This window comes from Ochotona curzoniae, unplaced genomic scaffold (assembly GCF_017591425.1).
Source record: "Ochotona curzoniae isolate NIBS_2020 unplaced genomic scaffold, NIBS_Ocur_1.0 scaffold_2476, whole genome shotgun sequence".
Classification (NCBI taxonomy): Eukaryota; Metazoa; Chordata; class Mammalia; order Lagomorpha; family Ochotonidae; genus Ochotona; species Ochotona curzoniae.
Genome location: NW_024467095.1, coordinates 14,894,356 through 14,913,257, shown reverse-complemented (window position 1 = coordinate 14,913,257; position 18,902 = coordinate 14,894,356). Strand labels below are relative to the sequence as shown.

The 18,902-nt window shown below is 46.8% G+C and overlaps 1 protein-coding gene across 2 annotated transcripts in view; it reads right to left on the bottom strand.

Moving 5' to 3' along the window:
- The window catches only part of DENND11 (DENN domain containing 11), a 39,719-nt gene extending 27,543 nt beyond the window's left edge, over window positions 1-12,176 (bottom strand). For both annotated transcript variants that reach the window (XR_005886066.1, XM_041002344.1), the window contains exon 1: window positions 11,908-12,176. Coding sequence is in view for 1 of the 2 variants with exons in the window: in XM_041002344.1 (XP_040858278.1) it covers window positions 11,908-12,175 (268 nt within the window). In the remaining variant the exon portion in view is untranslated. The remainder of the gene's footprint in view (window positions 1-11,907) is intronic.
- Window positions 12,177-18,902: the final 6,726 nt, after the last annotated feature.

Genomic DNA, 18,902 nt, shown 5'->3' with positions numbered 1-18,902 from the left:
TCAGCTGTCGCCCGGCACACGAAAAATCAACCCTTATCTTGATTAAGCCGTACTGCTGACTTGGGGCTGCAGTGGGGCCATGGCCAAGTTTGTGCCCTACTAAGTTTGTGGAGAAAATAAGAAAAAAAAATGTTTTTCTGGTGCCATTTTTTGAGATTCGAGCATAGTTTTTTCATAACACACATTTAATCTAATTTGTTTGAAGAGTTCCTCAGATAGCTGAAAGGGTAAAGCCCCAATTCTTGGTTCCCAGGGGCCCCTTCCTTGATCCTGGGCCGATCTTCACTGCACAGAAGCAGAAAAAATCAGAGGGCGAGAATGGCATTGTGTCTTTTCTGCCCTGCTGCTTTGACGGAAGGCAGGCTCAGGCTGGGGACGAGAAGGGCAGGCTCAGGCTGGGGACTCGGAGAGCAGGGCACGGGCTCCAGAAAGCTACGATGGACAGTGCTACCTTTATCCTGTGGGAAACACACGTCAGCTACGCTCTTTGAGAGCAAAGCGGACACGGGGACTGGGGCCTCTTCTCTGCCTGTGATAACTGTGGCTTAGCTGTCTGTCTCCCCAAGTCTGGACTTCACCTTACATACATGGGGATTAAACAAACCAAAAACGTTTTATGAAGCATAGGCATGTCTTTCAAAAGCTAACCACTGATTCAGTGTTAATTATTTTAGGAGTGGTTACTGTGGTTATATACGAAACTACCTGTCTTAAGTTTATGCTCAACTTATTTGCAAGTGACTCCAGGGAAAATGTATTAAAAACCTGTATGTGCATAGCTGGTTCTACCTTAACACCTGCTAAATTTCTAACAATGCAACTGACATACCAGAAAATAAATTGAGCATATGCAATTTCACAGTTTCTTATGCCATACATCCAATGCAATTCCCGTTAAAATCCCAGCAGGTTGTTATGCAGATATAGACTAGGTAAATCTTACACGGAAAGTCAAAATATGCAAAATATCTAATAGAATTCTGAAGAAGAATAAAGTTGGAGGGCTGACGCTACCTAACTTCAAGAGTTACATGAAGACTACAGCCATCGAGACTCAAGAGGTTGATGGAATGGAATACAGAGTGTGCAGCAAAGAGATCCACACAGCAGCAACCAATCTTTGTCAAGAGAGCAAAGGGATATGAGGCAGAAGAGACATTCCTAAGGACAGAAGGACTGCAGCATCTAAGTGTGCATATGCACACACTGAAGGAATGTACTCCACGAACACAGCACACTGAGCTACACAGTAAGCGACAGAACTGTTAGAATACAGAACAAAACCTGGGTGCTCTTGGGTGCAACAACAAAACAACAATCCATGCAAGAAAAAGTGAAAGATCAGACTTCAGCAAAATTCAAAACTTCTGGAGCAAGCATTTGGCACAGTGGTTGTCCCTGGGGTGCCAGGGGTTTAAGTCCCAGCTGTGCTCCCATCCCAGCAGCCTACTAATGCACACCCTGGGAGGTAGCAGGTAATGGTTTGACTGATTGGCTCCCAGCCACCTAAATGGAAGACCTGGCTCTTGGCTTCAGCCCGGCTCAGTCCTAGCTGCTGCAAACATTTGGAGAGTGAATCAGCAGGTGGAAGATCTATCCACCCCTCCCCACCCCTGCCTCTGACTTTCAAATAAATTAATCAACATTTGAAACCGTTTTTAATTCTAGTCTGCCAAACACAATTAAGAGAACAGACTAATAAAAGATTTGCTAAACACCTATCTATAAAGGATTGATTCAAAATATAAAAAGGCAATTTGAAAACTCAATAGGAGCAGACATTTAGCACAGTGGTTAAGCTACTGGTTGAGACGCCACATCCCATACTGGCACATCTGGGTTTGCATCCTAGCTACCTACCAATTCTAGCCTCCTGGAACGTACACACTTAGAGGCAGCAGGTGGCAGCCCAAGCAGCTGGGTCCCTGCCACCCATAGGGAAGATCCAGGAAGGGGGTTCCTGGTTCTGGGGCTTGGCCCAGCCCTGCCTGCTGTGGGCATATGGGGGAGTAAACCAGCACCTGGGAGTGTCCTTGCTCTTTGTCTCTGCTTGTCAAACAAAATATAACAATTTTCAAAATCAAAAATCCAAATGGGCAAAAGCTCTATAGAGACACTTCATCATAGAAGGTATACAGATGGCAAATGATCATTTGGAAAGATGCTGTGCATTAAAGGTCATCAGGGAGTTGCAAACAAAAAACAATGAGACATCACTAGACACATCCTAGAGCTGCTTGGATACAAAATGCTGAAAATATCAAATGCTGATGAGGACGGAGGATGCTAGGGACACCCATCCATCGCCAGTGGGAGTACAAAATAGACCAGCAAATTGGAACGACAGTAGGACAATTTCTTACAAAACCAAACATATACTTATACGATCTAGCAATTATGCTCCTTTGTATTTATCCAAATGAATTGGAAATTCAATGTGCACACAAACACCAGCACACATATGTTTGTGGCAGCTTTGTTCACCATTGCTGAGAACTGGAAGCAATCAAGATGCCCTTCAACAGAGGAATGGATCAAAGAGACGGCGGGGGCCTTCATGTAATGAAATACTGTTCAGCAAAAGATAGAAGCCACGTAAAGGTACGAGGAACCCCAGACGCATCTGACCAAGTAAGAGAAACCAGTCTGAAAAGAAAACATACTGTGTGATTCCAGCTATATGACATTCTGCAAAAAGTCAAAAAACCTACAGAGATGGTGAAGAGATTGATGGGACTGGAGGAATACAGAAGCAGGGCACTAATTTTTAACACGTTGAAACCAATCTGCACAATACTGGAAAACTTGAAGTTGTACCTTTTTCAAAGCCCACAGCACTGGACAAAGAACGGTCGCTAATGTAAAGTATGGACCTTAATAAATAATAATGACACCACACTGGTCCACCCGTGGCAACAAACATACCACACAAAGGAAAGATACTAATTAGTTTGATCATTGGGTTTTTGATCATGAAAAACAGATGAACATGGAGAACTACATCCATCTGAATCAAGCCATGTGGGAATAATGCATCCACCTTAAGCTGCTAATTGAGGCCACGGTGCTTTGAGCCATGCACATCCAGTCCTAGTATTAGAACTCACCCTAGGAACACAGGGCACACAGGGAGCCCTTCTTCCAGCAATTCACTACATCTCGTCAGTTCAGCCCTTCCAACGCTCACTGCCATCAACCAACTCCAGGCCTTCTGCAGGTTAAGTTTCACAGCGTATGCATGTCTTAGCCAGTTAACATATGCAAAGTTATCCAGCATTTGTATTACCTTCCTATGTTTTTAATGTATCACTGAGATTTTTTAGTATTGTGCCCTTTACTGCATGTTTCTCATAAACCCAGTAATTTTTTACTGCACAATTTTTCAGAGCACAGTAATTTTGAGAACATACAATGCAAGTTGGAGGGTACTGACTGGAACTGGAGCTAAATGATACCCAACCTCTCACTGTACTTCTCTCAGATTTTCTAAGATTTGAAAAACTTTAATATACAGGGCCTGTGTGGTGCCGGAACAGGCTAATCCTGCGCCCTGTAGCACCAGCATCCCATAGGGTGCTGGTTTGTGTCCCAGCTGCCCCACTTCCAAACCAGCTCCCTGCATGTAGCCTGGGAAAGGAACAGAGGATGGCTCAAGTCCTTGGGTCCCTGAATCCACATGGGAGACCTGGAAGAAGCTCCTGGCTTCAAATCAGCTCAGCTCTGGCTCTGATAGCCATTTAAGGAGTAAACCAACAGATGGAAGATCTCTCTCTCTCTCTCTCTCTCTCTCTCTCTCTCTCTCTCCCTTTTTCTCTGCAAAATCTGTCTTTCAAATAAGAACAAGTAACTTTTTTTGAAAAAAAATTTTCAATATGCAAGCATGGGGAAATAATTGAAGTAACAGATATGAAAGGATACAAAGACAACATAAACAGCTTTGCAGAAAAAAAAAAAATAGAAAAAAAAAAGGCACCACATCACAGCTAGCAGGCAAGGAACAACTCCCAACTGCCTGAGGTCATCCTTCTTTAGAAATAGTGCAACAAGTGGAGGTCAGTTTATACTGGAACTTTGAGCAGCGTAAAGTGATTTCCACAGAACTGCAGCCAATGTTCTACAACTCACACTGAGCCCACCTATCCTCGGTTAGCTCTTCACATTCCACCGAGTTCAGGTTTTGCAAATACCCTGGCTGTTAGCAAAACAACCAGGGAGCTGGGGCCTGGAAAGATTCAGCAAAGGGGTCACCCTGTGAGTGGCCAAAGCGAGAGGAGCGGCCCTCAACCAGTCCCTTGTCCTCCTTGCTCTAATTTCACAACCTCTCCCTTCTGGGGTCACAGCTGGGTTTTGTCCCAGGGTTCCATGGGCCCTGCTAGCTCCTCCTGCAAAGATAGCTCAACAGAAGGGGTTCACAGGGCCACAGCAGGCACCAATGAGGCAACCGGCTATGCGTGCATTCAACTGGTCATTCAACAAACATTAGCGGAGCTTAACTTGGCAGCACGGTTCTGAGCTTACACAACGGGCAAATAGATAGTTTAAGGGAACTTGGGCAGGTGGCTCAGTCACTTGAGGAAACCATAAGGGCAGTGGCATGCCTGGTCAAAGATGCACAAATGATATGACCTCTTGCCACATGTCAGCCTGGCAGCTCTGCGTGAGCGTCTCTCAGAGCTGCTTGTCCTAGGCGAGGGGAGTAAACTCAACTACATATATGGCTAGCTGCCTTTGTCTTCCTGCTGTAACTGTTGAAAAAAATGAAATGACCACACTTGCAGACATTTTTGAATGTGCGAGCCACCATTGCCTAGGGAGAACAGACATTAGATGCTGTATCATTCTCCATTTGAAAGTTCATCACAAAATATTTCAAGTCGAGAATGCAATGATGTTGAACCAGAACAACTTATGCATCCACGACCCATGCAATTTTGCTTCCTCCTCCTCCCTCTGCTGGGTGGTTTCCAGTCAAGCACTTCCTCTTGAGCTGCTCAAAGATTGCATCAGCTTCTGCTGCCCTCATCTGCGGAGCTCAGCCCCAGGCTCCCTGCCCAGGGTGTCCCTTGATTTTCACTCCTCCCAGCAGCTTCCTCCCATTAGGACACAGGCCCTGACTCCACCAGGCAGTGGGAAGGCATCTTATATCAAGAACACGGGCATGAAATGGAGATGCATCCTGCACCACAGTCCTTTGCATAACCACCTCTTCATAGGCTGAAATACAAGTCCTACAATGCAGATGCAGAACCCAGCCTCCTGTGTGTCAGCCACAGTCAAAGGTGCCCCTGCCAGTCCTTTAAGGAAAGGAATTCCCTGCCTTGAGGGAGTGACACAGATGGCCCTACAAGGACTTATTTGTTTATCCCATACGTAAGAACCTTGATGGCCAGCGTGGTCTTAGGGGTGGTTTGTGAAGGGGAATTCCACATCCCAGCAGAACATTAACTTAGCCCCCAATCAACAGGAGCTCACCTGGCCATCATATAAAGAGCACTGCATCATGGTCCAAGGAATGTCAGATGTTCCACCTACCCATCAGGAACATGGGCAGGAGCAAATCGCACACCTGTCAGCTCCAACTTCCATCTAGAAGAACCTTCAGCCCTAACTCCTCAAGCAAGCTAGGATTCAAGCAACAGCTGCCTGTGTGCTCTGCTACTTTCTTCCATCACCTCAGTGTCAATAATTAACTTTCTGTCATCTCAGTAAACCCGTGTGGGGGTTCTACAGCAACGCCTCCAACTAGTTTGGGGTGTTGTTCAGCAATAGGACCACCAGATTTCAGAGCATTGAGTTCAAACCCCCACAGCACCTATTAATTGATTTGTGGGCTTAAGTGGTTGAAAACAGGTTCTTGCTGGCGTCCATGCAGTGGGTGTGGAGGACACAGGGTGTGTGGAGAACTGTTCTACTGCAGGCAGGGCCGCAAAGAATTTCCCGCTGCATGGCAGGGCCCAGAGGATGTCTCTACAAACCACCTGCAGGCAGTTCCACCTTCCTTTGCATGGACACCAGACCACCCTGCACAAGAATTTTGTAATCCATTCAGGCATTGTTTGCTGCTGTGAAGTTAGCTTTTTACTGTCAATGTGAGCCTGGAGGTTAATGTCGCTAATGTTCCAACACATTAATTTTATATAGGAAAAACAGTTACCTCACAGTGTCCCTCTAATGTGCCACTGAGCAGTGGTGTGGGGAAGGGAAGAATGCCAGCCCAGTGGGCAGATGCACGTGGCCTCCTGCCCTCCCTGCACCTAGCACTCTGGGTGACCTTAAGGCCATGTATTCATAACCTGTCAGTGTGGAACACATCAGTGGCAAGGTCCTTGTGAGTGCGGAACACTCAGCGAGTGGCAAGTTTTTTGTTTTTTTTTTTAATTTGGGATTCCACCCCCCCAACCCACCCGACAGATTTTCTCTATGTTGCTACAATAGTACAGTCCTTCATAAAGAGTCGTAATTTCATCAGTCCTTATTTAAGTGTGCCCTGACATTGCTGGTACAGACGGTACGGCATCCCATTGTCTACACATTTCCAACAGTTCCATTGGGAGTCTCTCTTTTGTTTGGAAGGATGCATGTTGCATTATACCCCCAAAATCTGAATATGATAGACCCCAGTACCCCATCACCACACATTTCCATACATGAGAAGCAAGGTCAACAACTGGCATGAATTAGATCAACAGCCACAACAACAAATTACTGCACCATGAAAAAGCAAGCCACTGAGTAACCAATGCTTGGGTGACAAAAAGGAAACACTAAAGTCTCTTGGGAAAAATGATGCCACCGTGCAATCCATGAGGAGTGACAAGTATTGTGACTGTGGCTCCCTCCTCTGTTTATTTTTAAGACAAGAATTAGCATTTGCAACAGATGGCTACAAACTGATTTCTCCTCGAAAACCACAAGCAGGTGAGTCACCAGCAGTCTGGGAAAGACTCGGCCAATGTGGGATCAATCGACTCAACCACAATTATCGCGCTGACACCTGATGGCGACCATAGAGGACAGTGACAGACCTTCTCCCAGGAGACCTTCTGGCTGGACACCAGAACTGACCATCCTCGAACTGCTCTCTGCCCCCTGCCAATACCCCACTCACACTGCACCTCATGACCGAGGCACTAATGCTGCAGTCAGATTGGGCAGGACTCCAATTTACACACCAGACACCAGACCTAGCCTAATCTCCCCGTGCCTAGATCAACTTATTATTTACAAGAAATGTGTACCTTTTGTTGAGTGAACAGGCAACCTGTGGAGATCAAAATGAATGTATGAAAGCAAAAATTAGAAATATATTCCATGGCCCCAGCACTGTACCACGTATATATATACTAAGTTAAATATGTGTTTAAATATCATTTGAGCACTGCCTAGGGGCCGGGAGAAGAGCAGAAGTCATTCACTCCTAATTAGGAAGCACAGAAGACTAAACAGCTTGAAAATCTCAACAGGTAACCTGCCCCATAATGCTTCTTTCCTCTTCCAAACCACTCCAACACAAATGTACCCAGCAGAGCCATTTCCCGAGATCTCCGCAAAAACAATTCCATGAGGAGCACAGCCGTTCAAGATGAATCTCTTATAAACATCCGAGGCAGACTCCAGGTAATCAGACCTGTAGACTTTGTAGGTCTAAAGCGTAAACTCTACACTCAGTCCCTTGTTACCTGAGGAAGCAACTCTGACCACCACCACAGGGGTGTCATTCCCAAGTGTGGCAGCACCACTTTCTTCAATGGAGCAGAGAACAGAAAAATTCTACTAGGCGCTAAAATAGCGAAATAAAGATGAAGACTCTAATTCCTGGGGTTGAACACAATGAAAAAGCAATACCCTGGCTGCCAACCTCATCCATTCGGCTTGCGGAGTTAGCATCTGGGCCTGGTTTCAATAGCAGCTTTGTAGCCCAGATGGCCAGCACCACCATCCTACAACTCTCGTTCCAGATAAAGACTGAGAGTGTGAGCATAGCAGAGTGTGTGTGTGTGTGTGTGTGTGTGTGTGTGTGTGCGTGTGTGCACCTCACTCTGAGAGCCCCTGGTTCTCCAACAACCATGATTTCCAAGCCACATGTCTAATAAAAATAACCTTGATGCCGCTACCTTCTGATTTTTTTCCTACAAATGCTGGCCCTGCTGTTTAAAACGTGACAAGTGAGACAGAAGCACTTTTTTCCAAATACAGAGAACCACCAAGTACATTCCTACCACCCCCAACACACACTCCCACAAGGATGGGCTCTTCCCTTCATCTCCCCTCTAACACCCTCTTCCTTACAGATGCACCATAGCTATAAATTCTCTTCTCCCCCACTCATGTCTCTCTCTCTCTCTCTCTGTCTCTCTCTCTCTCACACACACACACACACACACACACACATTTGGATATAAGTTCAAACAGTTACACCTGCTGGCAGGTGCATGAAAAATGCCCCTAACTTTGGCAGTGAGTGGCTGGGGAGGTGACAGTGGGTGAGCTCTGGGCACACAAAGTGAGGATGCTGGAGAGCTGGGCAGGCCAGAGACAAACCCTGGACCAGTCCCTGCCCTGTGACAACTCCTGCGTAAGCTCTCATTTGGATCGCTTTGCTACTTTCGGTAATTGGTCCTGGCTGGAGCCAAATTAAGCAGAGCACACAGCAGATCTGCCTTAGGAAGATTGAGAAAGACGCCCAAGACTCACAGATGGTTCTAGCCACGATGGTTCTAACTTCACGGGGCAACCGTGGCCTCACTTCTCCCGAACACAAGCGCCACCTGCACACAGGTGCACGCCAGGTGCTCTCTTGGGCTCCCTGTCATTGTGCTAACCCTCAAGGTCCAGGAACCTTATTCATTCCATCTTCTAGCAGATACACCAGCTAATTCTTACTTTATATGGTATTTTTTTTAACAGGATGTGACATCCCGGTTTGGACTGAGATAAATGACGAGTGCTAAGTATATGAGCTGGAAACTGTTTTCCAAAAACAACTGCCACCCAAGTTGAAAGTACTCACACAAACACACACACACATTTCTCTCTCCCACTCCTGCCCTCCTCCCAGGTCTCTGGGGAAGCAATGGCAAGTTAGAGGTCAGGTTGGATAGCATTACTCCAACAACAACTAGACTTGGAGTCAAGTATTCATTGACTAGCTAATATTTCTAGAGGACTTAATTATCTTGGGTTTGTTTCCTCATACATATACTAGCTACAAATGATTGTCAAAGTGCATAGTAAATCAGAGATTTATGGCAAACACTGGTACAAGGTATCCAATTATCGCGAGCAGTCTGCTCTTTCCCGTTAGTCTTTAAGAACCACGACGCATACATAAGCCACAGGCACAAACAATGAGACCATCCTCACTGGCTGTAACACGCGGTGGAGGGTCACAGTGTTATGGGTGTGAGCGAGATCACACCAGTCATGTCTAAGGTTTACTAAGGAGTCGTAATATCTGGATATCTCAAAGCCACAGGAACCAAATCTTCCAAATATGCCAAGAATCTTTAAAAACATTCAGTCAGAGTAAGATTCCCAGTCATCACAAAAGTATCTATCCATTTAGTCAGGTCACAGATTACAGTTATAGTTTATGGATCAGATTTCCACACTTATACCCCTGTACAATCAGAACAAGTCCCATGCTTTTATTTCAGCTTACACTCGAGGGACACAATTCAAGATGGATACCCAGCAGCCTGGCACCTGGAGGAAGCTGGCAGAGGCCGAGCATGCATGGAGGAGGGAAGCTGACAAAGTGAACCTAACCTGACAGAAGCTTTATAGAAGAAGCTTCCAGGCACATGTGCCCAGAGGCTAAGGACTAGGCCCACCTCTCAGATGCCAGTTACTGGATCAAGTATCCACCCTTAATCCTTTCACTGTTAACATAAACCTTTAAAGGTTGAAATCCCCTCAAACTCTTTCCCAGGGTATAATTCCATGCCTTGCTTTCTAAACCCATGCCCTTTTCATAGGTCGCATAAAATCATCCCATACCCGAAGGAGCCAACATCATAACTGAGCCGGCGACACTAATTTACAAGCCCAGAATCCGGGCCTCGTGCACACTCAAAGTATATACCCAAAAGCAACCATCACATTTTAAATCTCAGCTCTTCCCCAATTAGAACTTCATGTCATCACTTTTCACATAGGATACATAGTTCCCATCACCTTTCTACAGAACCCATCAATTGTTTCCGCATTCTTGTTAGGAACTATCCCACCCAGGGTTCTCATTCAAATGATATCCAATCAGCTATTCTCATACAAATGATGGTCTAATCAGTTGTACAAATAACATCCAATTAGTTGTTCTCATACAAATGTTATAACAATGGGAACTTAATGAGACAGAAAACAAAGATTACCTTAATAATTAAAAAAAATCTAATAGTGGGAACAAGAATAAACTTACTGGAGCTGGCTGGGAAGTCAGTCACCAATTAAACTCACCAATACAAAACTTTTGAATAATTGCCTCAAAGCAAAGGAGCAAAGGGAGACATTTTAAACTTTTACTTTTTCTAACAAATTTGCTATTTTCAGGTATTTACTATCACACCTAAATATTAACATCCCAAAGAACCTTCTTACAAAAAGATTTCAAATCAGACCTCTACCAATTCAGGTATCAGCATTCAGTAAAATTCATTCCTCATATCTCCTGGACTTCCCCAACCTTCTATTCCAGGGCAATGCAGTCATTCTCCTACAGAAAAAGCATTTTAAAGTCCCAGCATCTTTTTAGAACCCTTTTATCACTGATGAACCATATTCCATCTGCCAATATCCTCGATTTACAATTTGAAACAATCTTTCTGAAACTGTTAGGTATGTGCCAAAATGTATTCACTTCCATTTCATTTCCAGTGGATTTTTTGGAAGGCGCCTCGAAAACATGTGCACCTATGTAGTGGTCATGACCACTTCTTACTAATTTCTCATCATGACAAAGCGCCAAGCAGGCGCAAGAAAGCACCCGCTCTGACTCCTAACACACACTCCCGCAGCCCCACTCACGGCCCAGAAAGTGATACCTGGGTCTTTCAAAGCCCTGTCTGCCCCTCCTCGGCCCCCGACCCAGGCAGAACAGCTCTGGGATTCAGATGCTCCTCACAGACCACTCCAGTTGGCCCTGCACTTTCCATCTCACACCCAGCATCTCTGGCTCTACAAATGCACGTCGCCCCCTTCCGCCCCCACGCTGGGGGACTAGACTGAAAGGTAATGAGATAACCCGTCCATTTCCCGCAAACATGCCAGAAAGAGTCCACTTAAGCAGGTGGCTCCTACCGTCACGGCCTTCTGCCAACTCCCCCGGCCCCCTTGCCGGAACACTCCGGCACAAGTTCTTCAACCCAACGCAGAGAAAAGTGAACTTGGCCGCTGGGAAAGTTACCGCGGACGGCGCGGCGGGGTGCGAGGGCAAGCAAACCCGGATCAGGAAAAGCCTGGGCCGTTCCGTGTCAGGGGGCGTTCACCAGGTTGTTTCCCACCTCCCTCCACCTGCAAACACTTTGGAGTCAAGCACAAAAAGAAAGAAAACAAAACCCCGTGTGCGGCTGCCCACGAGCCGGATCCTCTGTGTTTGAAGAGGCGCAAACATTAAGAGTGGGGATGGGCGGGATGGGGGAGCCTGGCAGCTGCCGGACCAGACGCGAGCCTTGTCTGCAGGGACCGAAACAAAGCCCCTTGGGCCGGCTCCGAGAGGGGCGCGTGGGACCTCCCACCGTGGGAAGGTCACGGGACACCCGACACCCGCACAGACCGGGGTCCTCCGGCGGGCAAGCGGTGCAGGTGTGGGTGCGCGCGCAGCGAGCCCCATCCCCCGCGCCCCCAAAGCCCATGGGGGGTACCCTGACCCTTTCCCTGCCTCGCTCGTTTAGTTGCAGAGGCTCTCACCCGAGCGGGGATCGAAGGTAACCACGAACACGGCCACCACCTGGTCCTCTTCCACGTCGCCCAGCTCCAGGCGTCCAGGCTGCAGCAGCACCTCGGAGGGAGCTGGCTCCTCCGACTCTCGCCTTCTGGGCAGCTCCGCGGCTGGCCGCGCGCCCACGCCGCCGCCCCGGGCCCGGCCTCCCGCCTGCAACTCCGAGGCCTGCGGCAGCGAGACGGCGGGGCCCTCGGCCCAGCGCAGCAGCGGCGCGGCGTCTCCCTGCTCCACCATGGCGAGGCGAGGAGGGGCCGCGAGCGCGCGGGGCGGAGCGGACTGCGGGAACTCCCTCCCCGGGCCCGAGCGCTCGAGGTTCGGCGCCTCGCGCGCCGCCCGGGCCCACACCTGCCTGCTTCCGCCCGGCAGCGCTCTTAGCTCCCTCCAGCTGCGGCGCGTCTCTCGTGCAATGGAGAGTAAGGCAGCTGCCGAGGGAGGTTGGCGGCCCGGTGCCTGTTAAGAGGTTTCTTGGGCCCCGAGGGTAGGGAGTGTGTTGTGGGATGCGCAGCCCTGAGTCCATCCACCTGTGTGTGGGTTGAGTTTCCTTTCTCACCTAGGATTTCGTGGTGTAACTGTACCACCTAGAGTTTCATGTCACCATAATGTTTTAAAGTGCCCTGGTCACAGGCACCATGACATATGTATTACATAACTCTGATTTTGTGCAGGAACTGCTTACAAGCGGGAGAGTGAAGCTGAGGTGCAGGGCTAACCAGGTGTTGGCAATGTGCGGCTATCCAGGTGTTGTAGAAGACCCAAGAGGGTTACCTTCTGAGAAGGCCAGCTGATTGGAATGGAGATGGTGGGCTTACTTTCCAGCATCTGACCAGCTTGGTGGGTCTTAAACTAGGTCCCTGGGATATTTGTGGGGGTCCTTGGGTGAGGGGGCCAAAAGTAAGCCCTATTATGGCTCTGGAAATTGACACTATTACCACCACTCCACCACTTTGTTTTGTAGTAGAAATCTTAACGCCTCAACCTTTGTGGTTAATCTTGTGCCTAGGTAACTCTTTGAAGAGGAGGCACAAGTAAGAAACAGGAATGGTCATTAAAATAACCAGCCGTGATGAGGCTGCGAGAGAGAACTGTTCACATGTGCGGCCCATCCAGGGTCCACGGGAGCCCAGAGCAGCAGGTGCTCCGAGGGTGTTCTGGAAGAGTGCCTTGGGTGTGTGTGAAGATCCTCATCCTGGATGCCGGGAGTGCCGTGGGGATGATTTACCCTGCTCCCCGAGAGAGAAGTGGGCAAGGCTGCTGCTCTCAGCCACAACCTATGACAAACACAACAAACCAATGTTTTTGACAGGATGGACTGTTTTCATTATTTACATATTCTGCTCAACCCTCCCACCTCCCCCAAAGTCCAATCAGTAACCATGGAGCACTCGGGTCTGCCTCACTGGGCTGGAGGTGTAGGCTGACACCAGGGCATTTTCCAGCTGGTTCAGGGCCCCTGGGTGAGTTACACACAGATGATCCCAGCTCAGACAGGAGATCAGGCACAGTCAATGCTGGGAAAGTTGACACATTCACAGGTTTCTTTTTAAATAGGAAATCAGGGATCAGAGAAAAAAAAATCAGTTTCTGGAGATATCACCTTGGGGTGATGGACTTTCTCCCCCAGGGTCTTCCTCTTCCTGATGATTTTTCTTGCCGCAGCACTTCCTAACTTAATACTCAGAGCTGTATATATTTCAGGAAATAAACTCATCGCCTCCGTCCCAGCTGGTTCACTGTAAAACAAATACAAGCCCTGTGGCCTTTGCTAGTGTTCATTTATATATACAGTACATTCTAGCTCACCGCCCACCCTGGCTTTGCATTCCTGCCAGTGTACACTCTAGGAGGCAACAGGTGATGGTTCAGGTGGGGGAGACCCCCACACGGAAGAGCTGGATTGAGTTCTGGGCTCCTGGTGTCAGCCAGGCCACTGTGGGCATTTACAGAAGGAACCGATGGCTGGGAGCTCTGCCTCAAATAAGCAAAAGAATAAAGCAAAGTGTTGGAGACAAAGCTTGCCACAGAAGGTCATCCACATCAATTTGTTATGAAAGAAGGAATCCTGTTCATGCCCTAATGAAATAGTAACCAACATCACAATTCTGTCTGAACTAAACATCTATACAGTTCTCATGGAAAAGTTAGAGTGGAGCAAACTTTCTGCTCAGTGGCTCTCCTAACCTTTGAACCCACACCATCTATTGACAAGAGTGGAGCTTTCACTGGAAACACTAAACAAGAAGGATCAAGAACCAGAAGGATTTCCTTGAAGGGTTGGGACAAGAGATGAAATATGGTTTTTATCTAGTATGATCATCTAGACAAAAGGTATACAAGCTCTCTTTCTCTCACTGCAAATAAATAAAAAGGAACTGGCATTGTGGTGTTACAAGCTAAACCTCCTCTGTGCTACCTGCATCCCATATGGATGCTGCTCTACTTCTGGTCCATCTCCCTGCCAAAGCATCCAGGAAACCGGTCAGGGATGGTCCAAGGGTTCAGGCCTCTTTTAATTTTTGAGACTTGGAAGAAGCTGCTGTCTCCTGGTTTCAACCTGGTCCAACCCTGGCCATTGCTGTCATTTGGGGATTGAACCACAGATGGAAGCTCTCTTTCTCTCTACCTTTCAAATAAATAATAAACCTTTTTTTTAAAATTAAAGTTAATTTGGGCCCGGCGCTGTGGCGCAAGTGGTTAAAGGTCCTCGCCTAGCATGCCCGGGATCCCATATGGGCACCGGTTCTAATCCCGGTAGCCCCGCTTCCCTTCCAGCTCCCTGCCTGTGGCCTGGGAAAGCAGTCGAGGACGGCCCAAAGCTTTGGGACCCTGCACCCGAGTGGGAGACCCGGAAGAGGCTCCTGGCTTCGGATCGGCATAGTATTGGCCCGTTGCGCTCACTTGGGGAGTGAATCATGGGACGGAAGATCTTCCTCTCTGTCTCTCCTCTCTCTGTATATCCGCCTTTCCAATGAAAAAAATAATAAAAATAAATCTTTAAAAAAAAAAAATTAAAGTTAATTTTTTGGAGACCCGGCGTGGTGACCTAATGGCTAAAGTCCTCACCTTGAACACACCGGGATCCCATATGGATGCCGATTCTAATCTCGGCAGCTCCACTTCCCATCCAGCTCCCTGTTTGTGGCTTGGGAAAGCAGTCGAGGACGGCCCAATGCCTTGGGTTCCTGCGCCCGCGTGGGAGACCTGGAGGAAGTTCCAGGCTCCTGGCTTCGGATAAGCACAGCACCGGCCGTGGCGGTCACTTGGGGAGTAAATTGTCAGACAGAAGATCTTCCTTTCTGTCTCTCCTCCTCTCTGTATATCTGACTTTGCAATAAAAATAAATAAATCTTAAAAAAAATAAAGTTAACTTTTTAAAAAGTGACCACCAACAGGTGGAATTGGCCCTGTTAAAATAAAAGTGAGCTTGTCGACAGCAAAGGTCATAGCAAGACATTTTCCTTGTTGACTTTCTGGGGGCGGGAGAGGGCTAAGAATGATGACTTCTGTTTATTCTGAGAGGCTTTCTAGAAAGACAGCCAAAGCTTTAGCAGACAAGGGACTGAAAAAACTTTACCAGAGAGCCCCTTTTTCCATCACAGCATTATTCCTATTCATGTCTTGTCAAACAAGGGCAATTTTTCAAGTTTCAATTTGCAATCATTAGGCCACCCACATGAAAGTCCCGACTTGACTCTCAATTGCTTTTGTGCTGTAATTGAAAAAAAAAAGAAATCTTTCAACGGTCTCCATTTTGTCTTCAGTTAATAATGTGAAGAAGGACTCTTTGCCATAGTTAACTTCTCAGGACCTTCAGTTCTTCAAGGATGGATTTAATGATGCATCACTGTTTATTAATGTGTCTTGAACCTCATAGAGTTTATGTTGAGAAATAGTTTATAGCTTATCATTTAATCTTCCATGAATTTTGAAGGCCTCATGCGCATATTTCATAATTAGTCCAACACTGTATGTCCAAGTTCTAAAATAAAATTATTTTGCTTTCTCAACAGTATCAACATCACATAAAACACAGGAAAGTATTTTGAATTATAACATCATCACTGATTTGACTCTTTGCTTACTATCAACTCTAAGATGCAAATTTTCAACTTAAAATGTTAAATTTATTTTCATTTTTTAAAAGTTTTGTTTATTTATTCTTATTGGAAACTCAGATATACAGAGAGGAGGAGAGACAGAGAGGAAGATCTTCTGTCCAATGATTCACTCTCCAACTGGCCGCAATGGCGGGAGCTGAGCCAACCCAGAGCCAGGAGCCAGAAGCTTTTTCTGGGTCTCCCACATGGGTGCAGGGTCCCAAGGCTTTGGGCCATTCTGGACAGCTTTCCCAGGCCACAAGCTGGGAGCTGGATGAGAAAGGGGCTGCTGAGACTGGAACTGGTGCCCATATAGGATCTCAGTTTATGCATGGTGAGGACTTCAGCCGCTAGACTCCCACGCTGGACCCATTTTCATTTTATTTTAAAGACTTATTTATTTTTACTGGAAAGGCAGATTTGCAGGGGGATCTTCCATCTGCTGGTTCACTCCCCCAAAGCCCACATAGGCCAGAGCTGAGCCGATTCAAAGCAGGGAGTCAGGAACCTCTTCTAGATCTCCCATGCAAGTGCAGGGTCGCAAGGACTTAGTCCACCTTTGCTGCTTTCCTAGGTCATAAACAAGGGGCTGGATGAGAAGTGGAGCAACCTGGAAGTAAACTGGCACCCATATGGGATGCCAGCACCCGGAGGTGTAAGATCAGCCTATTGAGCCATTGTTCTGGCCCCATTTTCATTTTATTTTAAAGGTGGAGAGGCAGAGTTCTATCTGCTGGTTCATTTCTTAAGAGCCCACAACAGCTGGAGCTGGGCCAGAGCAAAGTGAGGAGTCTGGAAACCCTTCTGGCACCCTGTCTCACCATTGCTTGCCGCCTCCTGGGCTGTGCATTAGCTGGAAGCTGACGCAGGACTTACAGCAGACTCTAACATGGGGCACCAGGCATGCCTGGTGGTGACTTGGTACGCCAACTGCCCACCCCAGTTCCCAACTTTTACACCACCCAAGTGGGTCGCAGTTCCTTCCGACCTCTCCTGAAGTCTAGTTCTCAGAAAGGGCATCTTGATTTGGTCTATATTTGGAGGCTCCACCAACCCCAAACTTCTCTGAACTAAATTCCCTACTTGTGGCTCTTCGGATTGAGCAGTAGCAGGGATTATCTGAAATTAGGATACCAGTGGAAATGTGTTGGTATTTTAAGAAGAATATTGTACTTTGTGGGAAGACAAAGCAGTATGTCTATACTACAATGGCTATTTGGGTGAACTGCTTTAGTTCTAGCAAATGGGATACTTTGAGAGGAGAAGATTTCATTGACATCTGTTTGGCTTATCCACCAAGTAGAGTGACAGACTTGAAGTGAATAGATTAGCTTAGGGCTTTTTACTGACGTATTAAAGCACGCATGGGTAAAATGATGTCCATTTCTTGTTTTACTTGAAAATACTAGAGTGCTCGCCAATTGCAAATAAGACTAAAATAGGATCGAAAAATCGTCCACAAATTTCAAAGTTGGGTTATGAGATTCATTTCCCCTACTTTTGGTATGTTTGAACATTTTTTTTTAACATAAAAAAGTGGAACAAAAAGAAAAAAAATGAGCAGTGACAAGTTCTTAGGCTTTTAGATGACCTGCAGGCTTTATCTTTGTACTTGGACTCTAGTTTTGCTAGAGATACTATCTATGAGATAGAGCTTTGCAAGCACTCTGCAATGAGAAATGTGATGGACCCTCCCTAAAGGTTCTAAGCGCTAATACCAGGCTGAATTAGGGCAGGTGTGTTTGGCAAAGGTTTAGGTTGTGACTCCATCAGAGATAAGTGCAGCAGGACATTGTGACCCTAGAAGGTCAGGGAGCACAGATTACAACTGGATAATATCTGTATGATAACAATACCTTTTGTATAACTGATTGGATATAATTTGTATGAGAACAGTTCAGTGGATAGCATGTGAATGAAAACACTTGGTAGAATATACGAAACAAAAGGAGTTTCAAAGAAAAGCACAGAAACAGGGGATGTGTTTTGTTGAAAAGCTCAATACCTCCTCCCTTATCCCATATGACCCTCAGTGTATAAAGTCTGATGCCACTAGTAAACTTGGGCTTTTGACCATCAGTCAGGGTCCACGCGTATTATTATTGGCTCCATGCACCAAGTCCATCGCTGTAGCACAGCGACAGATAAGAACTCCAGCCAATAAATGTTGCAGTCTGTTTAAGAATCAGTATGGGGCCCGGCGCGGTGGCGCAAGTGGTTAAGGTCCTCGCCTTGCACGCCCGGGATCCCATATGGGCGCCGGTTCTAATCCCAGCAGCCCCGCTTCCCTTCCAGCTCCCTGCCTGTGGCCTGGGAAAGCAGTCGAGGACGGCCCAAAGCTTTGGGACCCTGCACCCGCGTGGGAGACCCGGAAGAGGCTCCTGGCTTCGGATCGGCATGGCATCAGCCATTGCGCTCACTTGGGGAGTGAATCATCGGACGGAAGATCTTCCTCTCTGTCTCTCCTCTCTGTATATCCGCCTTTCCAATGAAAAAATAATAAAAATAAATCTTTAAAAAAAAAAAAAGAAAAAAAAAGAATCAGTATGATCCCCAGGTGATGTTGAATTCTAATGACCTGCTGTTAGCCATTAGGTAGGTGAAGAAAATGCTATTTATAAGTGACAGGTGTGAAAGAGTGGAACTAAGTTCTTTCCACTAATGAGCCTGATCCCAAATTGGCAAATGGGTGATTTTAAAGCAGTGCTAAATTACAGGAATTCAGTTATCTTACTAGCACATGGATTCAGGGAGACTCCCTGGGATACCCAGAGTTCTATACATAAATTGGGTTTAATTTCTCAAAGAGTAACTGGAGCTTCCTGTAATCAGAATGGGAATAAGGATAAGCTGAGCGCTTACATGTG